Source organism: Pholcus phalangioides, unplaced genomic scaffold (assembly GCF_987345545.1).
Source record: "Pholcus phalangioides strain wild (caught in Gottingen) unplaced genomic scaffold, Ppha-v1.0 ptg000005l_1, whole genome shotgun sequence".
Classification (NCBI taxonomy): domain Eukaryota; kingdom Metazoa; phylum Arthropoda; class Arachnida; order Araneae; family Pholcidae; genus Pholcus; species Pholcus phalangioides.
This window is the reverse complement of record NW_028301598.1, coordinates 3,866,716-3,884,572: the sequence shown is the minus strand read 5'-3', so window position 1 is coordinate 3,884,572 and position 17,857 is coordinate 3,866,716. Positions and strand designations below refer to the sequence as shown.

At 36.0% G+C, this 17,857-nt stretch overlaps 1 protein-coding gene across 3 annotated transcripts in view; it reads right to left on the bottom strand.

The window, feature by feature from the left end:
* Positions 1–296: 296 nt before the first annotated feature.
* Positions 297–17,857, bottom strand: part of LOC149085748 (membrane metallo-endopeptidase-like 1) — a 29,809-nt gene continuing 12,248 nt past the window's right edge. For 2 of the 3 annotated variants that reach the window (XM_089232144.1, XM_089232143.1), the window contains exons 8-21: positions 16,113–16,217; positions 15,874–16,010; positions 11,916–12,153; positions 11,166–11,264; positions 10,980–11,057; positions 10,722–10,840; positions 8,753–8,811; positions 7,145–7,196; positions 6,958–7,025; positions 6,709–6,842; positions 5,024–5,089; positions 4,814–4,909; positions 3,918–4,006; positions 297–823 (exon numbers count right to left, since the gene is read on the bottom strand). In XM_089232144.1, the coding sequence (XP_089088270.1) occupies positions 724–823; positions 3,918–4,006; positions 4,814–4,909; positions 5,024–5,089; positions 6,709–6,842; positions 6,958–7,025; positions 7,145–7,196; positions 8,753–8,811; positions 10,722–10,840; positions 10,980–11,057; positions 11,166–11,264; positions 11,916–12,153; positions 15,874–16,010; positions 16,113–16,217 (1,440 nt within the window). In that variant the 3' untranslated portion in view covers positions 297–723. The remainder of the gene's footprint in view (positions 824–3,917; positions 4,007–4,813; positions 4,910–5,023; positions 5,090–6,708; positions 6,843–6,957; positions 7,026–7,144; positions 7,197–8,752; positions 8,812–10,721; positions 10,841–10,979; positions 11,058–11,165; positions 11,265–11,915; positions 12,154–15,873; positions 16,011–16,112; positions 16,218–17,857) is intronic. The other variant, XR_016192684.1, reaches the window with a different exon arrangement.

Sequence of the window (17,857 nt, the reverse complement as noted above, 5' to 3'; positions counted from 1 at the left end):
CCTTTGCAATACATGATGGCAGCTTTCCGGTTACCCCAACCGTCCAAAAAAATGTGGATTTTCTCGGTTGAAAAAACCGCGCTCAGCGGTTGCAGTTGTATCTGCGCGTTGACAGAATAAAACTATAGATGATGCCTTCCCCCACAACCTCAACCGCCTGCAACCGCGCCGTAGTCAGGTCCCGGCCTTTGAAATGATAGTTGTTGTTGTTGTGCTGTTATCTTCTGACATAGCAATATATCTTTTACAATAGCAAGCATGATTATGGACTGGGCTACAGTTGCCATCTATGGACTGATTGCAATACTACAAGCAGTTTTAATCGTATGAAATTTAATAACAAAAAAAAAATTAAAAATACATTTAAAGTGTCAAATTTTGCTTCTCTCTCGATGAAAAGAAAATATACAATTATTCAAGAAGTGATGCCAAATTATGTCGTTGCGTATTGAATGAGTGGACTGTTCGGAATGGACCGATGAATCTTCATGACTTGACTGGACTTGTTTTGCGTCCTTTTGTACCAACCAGGGGTTTTAGGACGGGTAGAAAAAAGAAATATACAAGGTTAATGTGTTAGTTTGGATGTGAATCTTCATTACAATGTATAAAGTCCTAGAAACATGAACTCGTAACGACCTTGACTCTACAAATTGGCAGTAGTAGTTTTTTTTTCACTTGATTTCCGGAAAAGACGATGGCGGGCTTTTTTTTTGAATGGATTCACCAAACGGAGCATCGTTTGAGTTGGCTCATAGGGCTCGCTTGAGGGCATTTGAAGACCGCCGCAAAGAAATCCGAGTTCGAAAGTGCGCCATTCACCCTGGAAGTAAATAATAATTATGCATTTTTATACCATAGCAAACGTGGTGCCATAACAACACCTATGCTATAACATTACGATACTATACCATACTATATATTTACAATAACATTACGTTTAACTGAAAAGACGGTTGGGTTGTCGTCAACAATGAGACAGTTTCTTGGGGGGGGGGGGGTGTGTCGTCGATACGATATCAGTTTATACAAATACAAATTAGAAACCACAACAGGCAAATTGCCCAACGAGGTGACTGGGAAAAATAGAAAATGAAAATTGATAGTACATTTAGAAGAATCCCCTAACATTATGGCTGTCGTAGGCCTAAATACCGCTTCCTCAAAAAATAATAAGCCAGTAGAAGTAACAAAGCAACTAAAATATTTGCCCTTAGAAATATAGTTGTCATTCGTTAAATATGGATAGCTTCTCGATTACTCCCATCCCATCTTATCATGTTTTTGTTTGAAGGTGTCTGCCGCATCATTCACGATATCAGAAGATAAGCTATTCCATGCATTTACGATCTTTTTTGGTTGGAGAAAAAACTGTCTGCAAAACAACAACCTAGATTTATCCCTAAATAATCGGAACTGGTGCCCCCGAGTCGAAGCATTTGAAAGACGGTGTAACAATATTCCAAGGCCCATCGTATCGATCTCCTTGAAAAATCATTAAATACTTCAATCATATCTCCACGACATCTATTGTTCCAAAGAAATCATATTCAATAAATCAAGTCTCTTTTCATAGCCCAATACTTGCATATCCACCAGTGCTCCCCAGTGGCTCTTCTTTTCACCCCTTCAACCAAGTGTATACCCTTCTGAAGATAGGGTTTCCAAAACCGTACCTCATACTCCGGGGCAGGACGAACTAAGCCTCTGAATAGTGGAAGGGTGACTCTGGGAGAACGCGAAGAGACCTTTTAAGAATAAAACAGAGCATTCTGTAAGCTTTTTTAATCACTGCTGAACAATGTTCAGAAAACCTAAGCTGCCCGTCATGTCAATGAGAGTCGGTGAGTCTAGTTGCATCCGAGGTAGTGATACCATTCAACTCGTAAGTCAAAGCGTGGGTTGTTCGAACCAAAATGAGCGACCATGCACTTGTCAACGCTGAAGATCATGCTCCATTCATTTATTCATGCTCCAATCCTATTAAAGTTGGCCTGGAGCAGTTCCGTATTTCTTCGATGCCCAAGTACATCCATTAATTTAACGTCATCCGCGAATTTGCTAACAATCCCATCAATTCCCTGATCGAGTTTGTTGGTAAAAATGAAAGAGTATGGGTCTAAAAGGATACTTCCCCGAGGCACCCCGCTTGTGCTACCTGTTCAATCAGAAAATTCCCCGTTGACAATAACCCACCATGACCTATCCTGCAACCACGATTCTATCCAGTTCAATAATGTGCCCCCAATTCCAGTTTCGTGTAAACGTTTCAAGTTTTGTTCCAACGTTAATGGTTATCATCAACAGGCGTTTAGTGTCCGTGGTGACCAATGAAACGAGAGAGAGAGAGAAACTATAGGATGACATTCATAGGGACATCAATACAGGTCCAAAACGAACATTCAGGGCAAAGCAGCATTTGAAAAGCTGAAAGAGCATGAGTAGACCTACATCATGCGATCATGGGTTGGTCATTTATCCGTGTATGACTTTCTATGCGGCTATTTATCCGCATTCCCCTTGCCCTAGTCATTCATCTGCGGCTTCCCTGCCTTGTCGGTTATGCATCTGACGCTCTCTTGCCCCAGTGACCTTTAGTCTGAGGCTCCCTTGTCCTATTAGCTTCTCTTGTCCATCTGTAGCTCTTTTGCCTTATTTTTTGTGTATCTGCGGCTTTTCTGCCCCCAGGGAACATTTATTTGAGGCACTGCGATTATTCATCTGCGTTTCCCTTTCCCTATTGGTAATTGATATGCGGCTTCCTTGTATCATTGCGTATACATCTGCGGCTTCCCCTCACCATTGGTTAATCATCTGCTGCTTCCTTAACCAAGCGACCATTTATCTAAGGCTCCCTTGCCCTATTGGTCATCTATCTGCAGCTCCCTTGCTTCATTGGTTATCAATATGCGGCTTCCTTTCACCTAGTAATCATTCATCCCAGGCACTGCGTCAACCTTGCCCTATTGACCATTCATATGCCGTTTCCTTGCGTAATTGGTTGTGCATCTGCGGATTCCTTGCTCCAGTGATCATTTATCTGACTCTCTCTTGCCCTATTGTTCATACATGTGCAGCACTCTTGCCTTATTGGTTATGCATCTGCGACTTTCTTGTTTCCAGCGATCATTTATATGAGGCACTGCAGTTATTCCTCCACGCCCCCCTTGCCCCATTGGTAACTCATATGCGGCTTCTTTGCCTCATTGGTTACTCATCTGAGGCTTCCTTGCCCCCAGCGACAATTTATCTGTCTTTCCCTATTAGTAATCATCATATATCTGCAGCTCCCTTGCCTTATTGGTTATGCATCTGCGGCTTTCTTGCCCCAGCGACGTCATTGGTCATGCATCTGTAGCTTCCTTTCCCCAGTAATCATTCATCCGAGGCACTGCGTCACCCCCTGCCCTATTAACCATGCACATGCGGCTTTCTTGCGTCATTGGGTATGCATCTGCGGCTTCCTTGACCCAGTGATGATTATCCAAAGGTCTTCTCTTGCACAGCGATTATTTACATCCGTCTCATTTGCGTTATTCATCTGCGACTTCCTTGTTTTAATGATGATTTATCCGATTCATTCTTGTATTACTGTTATTTATCCCCCCCCTCCCCCCCCCCAGCATTAGCGGTAATTTATCCGTGGTTTTCTTGTTCCTTACGGAAATATAGCCGCGACATTCTAATGGCAGTAACATTTGCCTGAATATTCGGGTGAAATATAGTTTTTTCTATGTCGAGGCACATAAATATCGTGGTTCGGTGACAAACCTGACAGCGGCGACGCAGAGTTTGAGAACTACTGGAATAGGGCACACGCTCATGCTGATTTTTGAAGCTCAGGAAGAGCTCCTACAGCAATAAGCATGGAAGCCCATTACCCTAGTCTAAAAAGAAATTTGTGACATGGATCTGACCTGTATCGTAACGGGGTCTTCAGTAGAGGCGTCGTTTCCTCTCCTATGTATTCTTCGTAGCCCTCTTTGTTGCGGACCTCGCATTTCATCTGGAATTAAAAAATCTTGTAGTAAAATATAATACATCCAAATTTTTATAACTTATTAAATAACGTACCAAATTTCGATACCCTGATTCAAGCAGTGCCAGTTCACATCAAAAAGAAACTTGGTCACGCCACTTTGCCATGATTTATAGTGTATTTAAAGTATCCTGTTTGGACACCATTAAGCTCATCAGAACAAGAATCATCTCTCGGAGCAGAGACAAAAAGTATCCAAAGAATTTAACACCTATACGATCCATTGTTTTCTAAATAAAACAGGAAATAAAATTTATGACGTCACTTCCGTCAAGCGGAATCGAAACCGGAACACAAATCGATGATACCTATGATCTACTACCGAACGATTCAAGGAAGCAGTACAGCCATAATAAGCAGACCATAATGGGTGAGGAAAAATTTGGGAATGCGGAATCCCACACACGGAACAGCACCAATTTTCGCCAAAGAAAAGATGTCAATTGCAGCTAAAGTTGACATCATAAATTTTATTTCATCGTTTTGGTCACTGGAGTACGGTTTTTTGTGGGACACTTATTCACTCGAAGACAGGATTTACTGTGCAAGTAGAATTTATGCGGTCAGTACTTTTATTAGACCGTTTCATATGAAACAAGATGATTGAAGCTTAAACTGCCCAGTTCCCAGGGCACACAGACAAAATCCAAGTTCCCTATCGAAGACTTTCCTATTCACACAAACAAAGAAATTACTTACGTGGCAGTATATTAAACAACGTGGAACATCTTTAATTGTTTAAATGTCTTGATGTGGGTACGAAATCATTATTACCTGTGCGAAGCTAATGAAGAAAAGTTGCTGATTCGTGAATTCCATTCCGGGTAATTTTGGCTCCATGCCATTCTCCTTGACGTAATGTTGATAGGCCTAGAGAAAGATCGAAAACAAAATTTAATACCAAGTCACTTACTTTGGCTTCGAATTATGATGATGCCGTGCAAATCATGTCGCATGTCGTGCAACCCTAGTTCAAAACCTTACCATAAAAGCTTGTTTCAAACCAGCGCTGTCAGCGATGTTTTCGTGCAGTGTCTTCTGCCCATCGACCTGCAGATATTGAAATAAAAGCATAATTAGATGCGAAACCGAGCCTATGGCTGAAATGCAGAAAATGTTTGACTCTTGGCACCTTGGTTATTCACGGCGCCAAGCTTATTTGCCGAGATGACTCCAGGGATCCGCATCCGTGACGCACATATAGCTTAAACTACATTTTTGTCACAGGGTTAGGGGGTTATTCAAGTATTATGTCAGCATCGATTGTGGGGGGGGGGGGGTTCCTATTTGTTGACTTTTGGAGACTTACGTCATCAATCACCCCGTTTATAAAAATATGAAATATTCTTAATGGCATCTCACTCGATGCGCCAAAAACGAGAAAAACGTTTCGCTAGTTTGCGGGCATCTGAACTAACATTCTATCTATTGATAAGTCTCCCTACTTATAAGTCACTTAAGTGATCTCTAAATGTTTCGCGGATCAAGTGATCTGGAAGTGCGTCCGGGCCGCATAAGTACTCTGGAACTGGAGTGGGGGGGGGGGGAGGGTGTCTGGGTTTTGCTGACTCTCGTTGAGGATGAAATGGAGGTGCCGGCCATATGGACGTTAATTTACATCTTATTACAGCTTGATTGATGAGATTGGTATATTCTAGATTGGATAAACTAAATTCCAGATTCTATCACATACAGTACAAGATTATTCTTTGATTATCTACATAAGAACAGTGTTACGATTACGGACTCATTATCTGTGGTTGATGCTATGAGATCACAATTTCTATTCCGATTCTTTATTGTATATATGTATATCGTTGTTTGTTATTTTCACATAAATTAATAAATTTCCGAATACACCCATCCCCCGGGAAAGCTTCGATATCTCTCTGAGATGGGAAGTAGGGTGTGTCCGGTCCTTCAATGTTCAATGACTTTCGTTGACACGGGGGGGGGGGGGGTCAAAAATGGCTAAAAATTTGGTGGCATAATACTTGAATTGCCCCTTACCAGTGAAATTGAATAATGATTCTCTTATTGATGATTCGTTTAGTTAGACCGTATTCTGAATTATTATGGTTGAAATTCAGTAATTAGTCCATATTTGGCACTTTGGTTATTCGCGGCACCAACATCAAGCTTCTCTGCTGAGATAGATACCCATAGATACTCATCCATGACTAAACCCTATTTAAACGCACAACAGAACCCTGTTGTGTGTTCAAACAGAACCTGAAGGTTACCTGTTGAAGTCCTGGTTACCAAAAGAATATAATGACACCATAATTGGCGATTTATTCAAGTGCACTGTATTCTACACTCCTTTGGCTGAAATGCAGAAAATGGTACATCATTTGCAGTTTAGTAATTTCATATGCCAAGCTTTTTTTTTTTTTTTGCGATTTTGTAAGATAGTTTTAGTAATCCTCAACCACGACACCGGTACATATTAATTACAAACACTATTTTAGCACCCTACAGGGTTACCAGAAAATTAGAATGGTGTCATAAAAAGTTTAGGTGGACTGAGTATTCTGCATGCCTATAGTATACACTTTCCTTAAAAATAGCCATAATTCGTAATTGATTTAAGTTAACTCTGTTATTCTGTATTTCAACCAAAATACGATTTTTCTTTTACTGTATTTAGAGATAAAAAAATGGCTCACATTTTTCTCGGCGACGAGGTCTATGACGTAACGGTTGTACTGCTCAACAAAACATTTCGCCTTCATCCAGAATTTGTTCTTCATTTCTTCGCTCCACCAAGCGCTTTCCTTGCCGTCTTTTCCGTACATCAGCCCTGAAAAAGTTAGTCACATAATGTATATAACAGCATAAATCTTCAATCAGAACAGTTTCAGCACCAAACCATTTTCGTTCCAATTCAAACCGTAAAACATAGTATCTTTACGCACCTATGTTTTCGAATCCATGAGCCATTTCGTGAGCTATCTCGTTTCCCAACATACCGTAGTTCAAGTATCTGGAATTTCAGTAAGGTAATAATTATAATGAGAAATTATGAGAATTATCCAGGGATAAGCCATTGATGAAAACCCGTGAATAAATAAATTATTATGAGAAAAAGAAAGCAAAACTCACTGCGGATAACTCAAATCAAACATAGGTTGCCTCATCACTCCAAGTGGAACTGCTGCAAACAGAAAACAGAAGCATTTTGAATTAGAAAACAAAAACAACGGGATAACCCTGGATACTCATGTGCATTAGGGACCCCCCCCCTACACCATGAAAATATCTAAAACTATGATTTTTCAATAATAAGGCCCTCCTCATACGCGGATACTAAAGTCGCCGGGATACCGAGTCTTCCTGTATCCAGGCGACACAAAAAAATGTATTTATATGGTCAATCAGACGAGGATATTGGTGTATTGGCAACTAGGAAATCTACTCACCGTTACTGTCAACCTGGCTACTAGTATCCTCGCTACTCCAGTATCGTGGTTACAGAAATATTTCTCCATATTGCTGTGCCGAGGATATTGGTGTATTGCCGACTAAAAAACCTACGCGATTTCTGACTGGTTGTGTGCCGTGGTGTCTCAAAGGAAAGGGTTTAAAGTCTGGGCTGAAAGTTATTGAATGCCCATTAATCCTGAACTTTCAATAATTCTGAAAATATTTCTTTCGTTTACTTTGCATACACAAAAGTTCCGAAACAATTTCTTTCATTAATTCTGGATTCTAGATAATTCAGAAAATTATTACTTATGTTAATTCTAGATTCTTTATAAATCTGAAGTTAATATTTTCATACTTTCAAGATGTCGACATATCTACGTCTACGTACATTAGGACGTCCCGGTTCTTGGGGGTCGGGTTGAACTGAAAAATGCGTCGTTTAGTTTCCCTGACGTCGAATTTTCTTATCAGTGCCATGTGGGAAAGAACCGGCAACTCGAGTCGTCCATGCTCCAGGCTATTGGAGATCGATTTTATTATTTCCGTGTGAGAAGGATCCACGCAACATTACTTTGTAAGGCGACGCCATGATTGAGACGGCCCTGCATGTACATATCTCACTTAATTCGAAAGTGAAAGTAGAATATTGACAGCTGGGAACAGCGAAAATCATTGGTGACAAAATACAGATTGATACGTTACGGTAAATGTGATAACAACCGGTTGTTATGCATTCTTACCAATCGTCTTGGAAAGTTTATCACTTTTACCGGCAAATATGCATAGTACTCAAGCGTCGATGGCAAGTTTGATAAATACTGGAAAGAAACGTTATAATTTTTACCGGAGATTATACAATAACCCAGTGCCTTTGATAAATTTGGTAAATACTTGGAATTTCTTGCCTTTATATGTGATTATGAATGATACCCTAGTTTAATTGGTGAATTTGATAAATATGAAAATATTTCCAAATGAGTCTAGTATGTGTGATGAATATATCGTCAGACCCAGATATAATGATAATTTTACGATCGTAACCTGATGTAATGATACAATACATGTATAAATTATCATGCATAGTATCATATAGTACGATTTATCATGCTTACGAACGACTTGACGCTCGGGTACTATGCATACTCACCGTTAAAAGTCACCAATTTAGGGAAATTTATCAACCTTAACAAAATGCTCGGCGAGCGATAATGTATAATAACCGGTTATTATGCATAATAACAGGATTTATGACATTTGCCGTGACAGATACATTAAATGTGTTACCTAATACATTTTTCGTAGCGAAATAGTGAGCATAACTCTGGAGAGGTCCTTTGTATATCCTGGAAAAAAGACATACGTTGTGAGTTTAAAACATTGATGCCAAATATAAAATTAGAATAGATAATGGTTTTGTACTTCAAAGCAAGAAATGGCTGATGAGCACCGACTTGGCGATTTTCTGATCATTCAATGTGCTTTTACTGTATTTTATACATTAACGAAGAATTAAAATTTATTTACAATAAATTGTCGGTTTTGACGGTCAAATTTTCTTAAATTTGGATACGTCTGTATTAGAGGTTTTCAATGCTTCTTTCACCGACGGGACCTTTGTTGGTCACGGGACCGTTCCAGGGAATACAGACAAATATGAATTGTTCTATTACATAGCTATTTTTATAGGGCAATTAAAGGCAACTGTGGTAATAATTATTTTATTGTCGGTCTCCTCGAATTATTTCATTTTGTATTTTTTTTTTCCGTTTCGCTAATTATTCATTCCGCCGCTGTGGTGGTCCTAGTGACGGACTCGCATCGTGAGGTCCTGGCTTCGAATCTCACCGTCACCACAGTGGTGGTCGGCTGAAGTTGGTTTTCTGCTGTTCCCAACACTCGTTTGCCGGACGAGTGCTCTACAAACTAAGCTATGGAACCAGAATATTTCTTCCCTGGAGCGTATATATATGTTGAAAGACTCTGGCAGCAGCAATCAACTAATAGCTCGTGAATGACATAGGCCACTAGATGACGACGTGTATATTGTCGATACATGTCGCAATCTGGTGGACTATCTCACTCACGAGCTGCCACCGATTCTTTCCACATGTATACGCTCCAAGGGCGAAATATTCTGTTTCCATAGCTTAGCTGGTAGAGCACTCGCCCGGCAAACGAGAGACCGGGGTTCGTGTCTCTGTGCAGGCAGCGATGAATTTTACTCATTGCCATATCTCCAAAAGAAAAATGTATACACAGTCGAATCCCGTTTTAACGAATACCGTTATAGCGAAAATTTCATTTTAATGAAAACTTTTTTAATCCTTCAGATATATGTTTACATAGGAACAACGTGTAAAAAATCTGGAATTCCTTTATAACGAAATTTCATTATTACGAAGTGATTTCTCTGGTCTCTTGGAGTTCGTTATAACGGGATTCGACTGTATACATAACCAGTCTTTCGAGGAATCTTGTATTAACACGTGTATATGGCAAGTGTAAGGTAACAGATGAGATGGCATGGGGGGAGGGGCCCATAATTTTTTCTCCTATTTATTTAATTTTCAACTTTTTCACCGGTCTGCATTGCTCGAAGGATTGATGAGCACTATTCAAGTTTGATAAAAGATCGTTTAGAAAATTTGATTTAAAAAAAAGACTAATAAGCCTATTGGTTACATTCGCTTAAAATGCTTGCATTATTCAAGTTTCATAAAAGAAATTTTATCAAATTTGTATAGTGCAATGCAGGGCTTAACAACTATTACTTGGGTCATGTTTTCTTCTTAGGCTGAGACTACACTAACACTCTTCGAGATCACTTGCGACACGTTTTCAAACCAAATAAGTGGCCCCACACTCTCCCAAATGACGAGCACCCTTGATCTAACCTATGATAGAATATTTTCACGTGTACAGAATCTGGTATCTGGTACAATATTACGACGACTACTACTATTATTAAACCACGCATGCACCTAGTCCATATTGTTTTGCGGAACTTCTAACGTAATGGCACATGTTGTGTGGAATGTGTTTATACTTATTGTGAACCTAACGTGAAGCTTGCTTTTGTGTAATGCTTGTTATAAGCAGTGTGTCATCTGTCATCAGTTTTTCTAATTATGATTGAAGTAAGGTGATTGAATAATTGTATCGTTGTAGGCCTGTTGCGCTCTCTGTGACGAGACTTTTTAACGGGGAGATCGGAGTAAGATGACTGATTGCTATGATGATTCATGAAACTTACGTGTCTATGAGCTGGAGATTATCAGGAACGGGCGCATTCAACTTCTTCAACTCATTATAAACGAGAAACCTGCTCATTTTCAACATGTTCTTCAGCAGACTGTCTGTCGACAACTCAAGCTGAAATGAAAGAAATAAGAGCAAAAACAAAAATAGATAAAATAATACGAAATCTCAATAGAAAAGTCACCAAACTCTACGCCAAGATCAGATTGAAAATGAAAAATCTCTCGAATACTCCATATAAATGTCCTCATACCTTGGCGTAAAAGTTTTCGACGTGGTCTGGGTTAAGTAGCCGTCTCGGGTAGCCAACTTCCTCTTTCATCGCCAGAACCTGAATAAAAAATGCATTTAATACGCAGCTAATACCCTTACGGCACCAATTAGAAATAATTGATTGGAAATGGATAAAATCGATTAAAAATAACGACGAGCCGATTACTTTTTCGATGGTGACGTTCTTGGATTCGTCATCCAGCCACGACGTCGAGTTGATCATATCGACGAACGTGTACTTCAAGGAACCGACGATTTCTCTAACCTGTTGAATCCAATGGAAATATCATCTGGTCAAATCATATTTCGACACAGTCAAACAAAATTAATATGATCATCAGCTAATATCCTGAATGCCTTTGCACAGTCCGGGCAGCAGTTAGATGGTCTATAACAGGGGTTCTTAAGCTATGGGTCGTGACGCGGAGCTTACGAGATGGGTCATTCAAATCCACTTACAGCCATGGAGTTATGAGTCACGACCCCCCCCCCCCAAACTTGATACGCAGGGGCTTCCTTGATAAGTCGTAAAAATCCACTTACAGCCCTGTTCTAAATGCTCTTATTGTGCCACAGGTTTGACTAATTTCGAAAAACAAACAATCTCATGGGACGCGAAGCTGTATGCGTTGGACAATTTATGTGGTGACCCGCAGGCTTCGTGGGAAGCTCCAATTCAGTCCGTAGTGTCTGAAAGATTGAAGACCCTTGAATGTGATTGTCGCGGACCACCTCTGGTCCACGGACGATAGGTTGAGAAACACTCGTCTATGCGAAAAAGCTTCATTCTGTGTGATAGCTTCTATCACGTGAAAGTCCCCCCCCCCCCCACACACCCAGTGCTATTTATGTCAAGCTGGTTCGGTCGCGAGGGGAAACCACTAAATCACCACTAAAAAAAAAAAGTGATGCTCACAGATGCTTCTGTTTCTGGAGGGTATCCAAATCTTGCATAGTAAGAAGCGATCGCAGTCTCGAACCAGGAGCCGACGAGACTGACGCAGCCTTTCCACCTGGAAGTGTAAGTTTTCAGTTTGGAATTCCTGCCGTCAGGTGTCAGGAGAGTGTAATCCTGGAATATTTGCCGGAACGGTGTGCTCATGAATGACATGTAGCTCAAGACGAACTTCCACGATATGAAGTTGGCCAAAGTCCTGAAAACGATGACAATCAAATTAATGAAAATAAGATATAGATGGGGGGAAAAGAAATTAGAAACAATTATAATTTCAGTTCATTTTTAGTTTAATTTTTGACTACTTTTGTTTAATTTACATAAATTTATCGTATGAAGGGAAATTTTAGAGGGGAAAAAGAGTATACATATACGTTTATATATATATAGTATAAGAAACTTGAGCTAAAATACACGACACTGCCCGGGTTTTCTTCACTTACTGGGAGGATTGAAAAAGTGACAAATCATTATGAAGGAATGAACTATTATGCATAATACTTTGCAGCATTAAAGAAGTGACAAACCATTGTAAAGGCTGAAACGCATCGCTAAGGAACCACGGTAACCAAAGTAAACAGAAGAATTGAATAGAAAATGAATGAAGAAATTCCAAATAAAAGAAAAATAAAATAATAAAATTAAAATGGTAAAACAGAATAAAATGATAAAAAACAGAAAATGATAAAAAACAGAAAATGATAAAAAAACAGAAAATGATAAAAACAGAATAGAATGAAAAGCAAGAATAAAATTAACTACAGTTAAAATGAAGAAAATACGATGAGTCTGAAAAAAAGGAAAGAGTAAAAGGATAGGGAAAAGCATAATAAAATGATAAAAAGCAGAAAAAAACTAAATGAAATGAAAAGTGAAGAATAAATTAAATTAAATTAAAACGAAAAATATAATATTGAATCTGAAAAATGAAAAAGATAAACAAAGAATAAAAAGACAGAAAGAAAAAAAAAATGAATAAAATTAAAAAAATATAATCAAATAATAAAAAACAGAATAAAATGATTAAAAAACAGAATAAAATGATTAAAAAACAGAATAAAATGATTAAAAAACAGAATAAAATGATTAAAAAACAGAATAAAATGATTAAAAAACAGAATAAAATGATTAAAAAACAGAATAAAGTAATAAAAAAGAATAAAATGATTAAAAAACAGAATAAAGTAATAAAAAAGAATAAAATAATTAAAAAACAGAATAAAGTAATAAAAAAGAATAAAATAATTAAAAAACATAATAAAGTAATAAAAAAGAATAAAATTAAGAGTGGAGAATAAAATTAAATAAAATGAAAAGTAGGGAATAAAATTAAATAAAATGAAAAGTAGGGAATAAAATTAAATCAAATGAAAAAAAAAATGTAATATTGAATCTGAAAAAATAAGCAAAGAATAAAAGAATAGAAAGAGAAAAACAATACAATTTGAATAAAATGAAAAAACACAAAACATGAATGGAATAAAATTAAAAGTAAATAAAAGTAAGTAAAACACATACAACATCGAAACTGAAGAAAAATGAACAAAAACGAAAAGGGGGGGGGGAAATTAAAACTATAAAAAGCGAGCAAATAAAGCAATGAACATAAAAAGAATGAAATGAAATTAAAATCGAAATAAAAACTTGAAAAAGTGACAAGCGATTAACAGTTTTGGAAAGGAAAAAAAAAAAAATGTATACGTAAATATATAGTAAAATTAAAAACACGAACAAAAAAAAATTAAACACTCTGAATAAAATACAAAAAACGAAAAAAAAAAAATTGGTTATAAAAATGAATAAAATTGATATAAACTTTCTAAATGATTTAGAAAAACTATGCAATCAAAAGAAAATATTAAACGGTGGTAAGAATTGTTCGAGTACAAATAGAAAAGAATAAAATGAAATGAATAATGGGACTGAAAGCGAATTATTTTGAAGAAGTAAATTGATAAATATGGTCAAAAAGAATGAAATGAAAAAATCAATTGCAAACAATACGACGGACTGAAATGGAAGGAACAGAATGAGATTTAAGAAAACTAAAAAGTAAAGAATAAAATGAAAAATAATAAAAAACGGAGATGAGGGACGAATGAATAAAACGAAACAAAATAAAAAATAATAAAATGAAATAAAATAAAAAAAGAATAGAATGTAATGGGACAAAAAAAGGAATTAAACACAACAAAAATTGAAAAAAAAACAAAAAAACAAAGAATTGTAATTGAATTCCAATGAGCAAACACAGAATACATATGAATGTAAAATGAAAAAACTTATTAATTATATTAATAATTAAATAGATTTAATTAAACTAATTAAATATGACATGAATGTCGCTCTCCACTTGTTAATCCAACATCCAGTCTTCCGTATATCTTGTATAAACTAATTAAATTAAATAGATAATAATTTAAATAGAAAATTAAATAAAATATAAAACTGAAATAAATATAAAATTAAAATATATGTATGAAACGTATTTGTTAAATTTCAAAAGAAAATGTACACAAAAATGAATAAGAAATGAGTAGATTTATTAATTTTTGGTTTCGTTTAACATGTCAGAGTGCATGGAGTTAGTTTTAGTAAACACGACTAGAGTAGGATCCGGAGACTATAAAATTTAAATTTTGGATATTTTAAGAAATACTTTTACATAAAAATTTAAATTTTGTAAGAAAAGAATTTAATTACTTTTATACGAAGAAATAATTTTATGAAATAAAAATTCAATTTAAATCTTGTAACTTTTATACAAAGAAATATTATTTTGAGCAAACATTTTAATTTTGTATATTTTAAGAAATTTTTCTTTGTATAAAAATTTAAGTCTTAATCTTGAAATATACTCTATAAAATTTAAGTTCTGTGTATTAAAAAAAAATTGATTTCTTTATAAAAATTCAAATTTTCTATATTTTAAGAAACAAGGAAATATTTTTTACAGAAGTTTAATTTAAATCTTGACTTTAAGAAATACTTTTTCATAAATATTTCAATTTTATATATTTTAAGAAATATTTTTTTTGTATAAAAATTTCTCTTGTAACTTTTAAATTTATATTATCTGTATAAAAATGTAAATATTTTATCTTTTTAAGAAATATTGTTTGTATAAAAACTTTAATTCTTTATATTTTAAGAGAGAGAGAGAGAGAGAGAAATAATACTTGTATGAAAATTTCAAATCTCGTAGATTTTTGAGAAATATTTTTTATTTAAAAATGTAAATTTTCTGTTTTGAGAAATATTTTTTTTGTTTGGATAAAAATTTTAAAAAATCTTGTGATTTTTCAAGAAAATACCTTTTATAAAAATTTAATTTTTTTATGTTTCATAAGAAATACTTTTTAAAAAATTAAAAAATTTTAATTTCAATTAAAACTTTTTAAGAAATATTTTTTTTTACTTTTATGACTTCCATTAACAGTTAAGTAATTAGCTATTAGCTAAAGATAAGAGTGTATCATTGTATAAAATTAATGTAAAATGTAGACGATCAATGATAATAACAATAATAATAGTTTTAAAATAATGATTGGTTGTTAAAATTTTAAAATAAAGATTGTTGAAATAATGATAAGCAATAATAATAATGAAATAATAATAGTAAAAACAATAATATAACAAAAATAATAGTTTTAAAATAATGATACTTTCAGCCACCTGTGGTTGGGCATTTTGTCTGTTGTGACCTTTGTATTTGTATAAATGATAACAATAACAATAGATAATAATAATTTTAAAATAATTATTGCTAAAATAATAACAAATAATTATTATAATAATAAAAATGATTATTATTTTATAATAATGATTGTTCAAATAATGAAAAATGTTAATGATGATGATGATGATAAAATAATAATAATTTTAAAACAATGAGTATTATTATTATTGATTTTCTCGCCTCGCTGGCGTATTGGATATCAAAGTGCCAAGTTTCTCAAAGTAGTCGCTGCAGTGGACGATCACGAAAAGGTGCGAAGCGTCAATCTGTAGACCGAGATTCCGGAAGATGTAGCTCATGAGTCTCGTCCATTTGATCTGAAACAAAAACAATTTTTTTTACAACAATCATGATTGTTATAATGATAACAGTGATAATACACGAAAACCGAAAAAAACAAAAAACTGATGACATCTCACTTCGGGAACGAATTCCTCCAGTTCTTCGAGAGTTATGTTGTTGTACATCGGTTCCGAGTTGTTGTTAGTTCTTTTACCTCCATGTTTGACGCATTCCCTTGAGACCTGGTGTGAACGAAAAGGTGATACCGTACATTAGAGCAGGGGGGGTGCACAACTTCAGAGTTATATAGTAAGAGCTGTTTCATCCCTTTGAAGTCGCGCTTGCCACCTTGGCTCAGTGGGCGTGGTCTTGGGCTGCCGCGTGACGTCACTGCTGAAACGCTTCGTTTTAGCAGACGTCATCAGCTCACGCAACGTGCTTATATAATTGGCGTGCCTCTTTTTTTAGTTTTTAGGTGCGCGTTTTATATGAGTGATCTTTCGTGTATTGTGTTGTCTTAGGGCCGTATTCACCGACATGGTTTAAACCTGTTGTTACAATTTTTGGATAAGAGATCGACACGGATTGGTTAAATTCAGGGTTTTAACCAATCTATGTTGATTTCTTATCCAAAAATTGTAACTACAGGTTTAAACCATGTCGGTGAATACGGCCCTTAGTGCCACAGGTTTGCGTGTGTGGTATTTTTATATTTTTATAATCATTAAGCAAACAAAGAAATGGGTTAAATCCAAGAAATAGTTGATACGTAATAATATCTTTTAATATTACAATTCAAAATAATAATAATACCTCCAAACATTTTACAGTGATACCTCGGCTAATGAAGATGATTCTTTCCGTAACCAATCACGTTGGTTAGCCGGAATTTTCGTATAAGTCGTAACGTGATTTCATTTAGGTTTCTATGGAAAAATTGTGTGATTCGTTCCAGGTTCTGGGCAAAATTTAAAGATAGGGTTTTTAAAACACCAAAGGAACAGATAGAGATAGATGGCTTTTCCTCAGCTCAAGATATCAAGCAAACAGATATTTTATGTATTTTATACCGAGGTTAACCAGCACCTTCAGGAGATTAGTAGGCCTCCACCTTGACATAATCATCGTGCCCCCCCCCCCCCCCAGCTATAATGACCGTGCCGAAGTCTATCTCCGCCTATGCCGCTAACGGGGAGTGCAATACATTAATGCCCTATTCTACGGGACCGGGGAATCAGAAAAGTGTCCATTAACGGGAGGTGTCCGTTAAGGGAGGTTCCACTGTACTAACCTTTTCTTTTTTTCTTGAAAGTATTGATTGAATATATCATAGCATATAAAGGAAATGGAGGGGGGTAAAATTTATGTAGTTCTTTTTTTTAAAAAAAATTATAAGGGTTATTATACAGTCGCCTTAGGTTCGGAGTTAGAATTTCCCCTCGATATCGGGGCTTCTCTTTCTCGTTAGCCCCGCCTCGATATTTAATGACGTAATATTGATCTTAGTCAATGAGAGTATCCCATGGTAAAATCTGAGTACGGTATGGAATTGTGCATCCGGGAATCGTTTTTACGTCGTTGTAGACTGTTCAATGACGTCAACGGCCACCACTTCCAACAACTCTTGTAATAATTAATCAAATAAATCTTTTTGCAGTTATTATTGCATTTTTTGTCGTTCCAGCGTGACATCGAAACCTGCATGAGTTTTTCTCAACGCGGTTTGTGACACCATTTTCCATTGCAATTTTTGTTACTCTCGATGTCTGCTAACAACCCTCTGAGTTTGTCGGTCCATAAACAGAACACCCTGTATGTAGGTACTAGATTCTGTCCCCCGCGAGCGGGAAAAAATACCGCGTATTTGGCCCACGGACTGAAA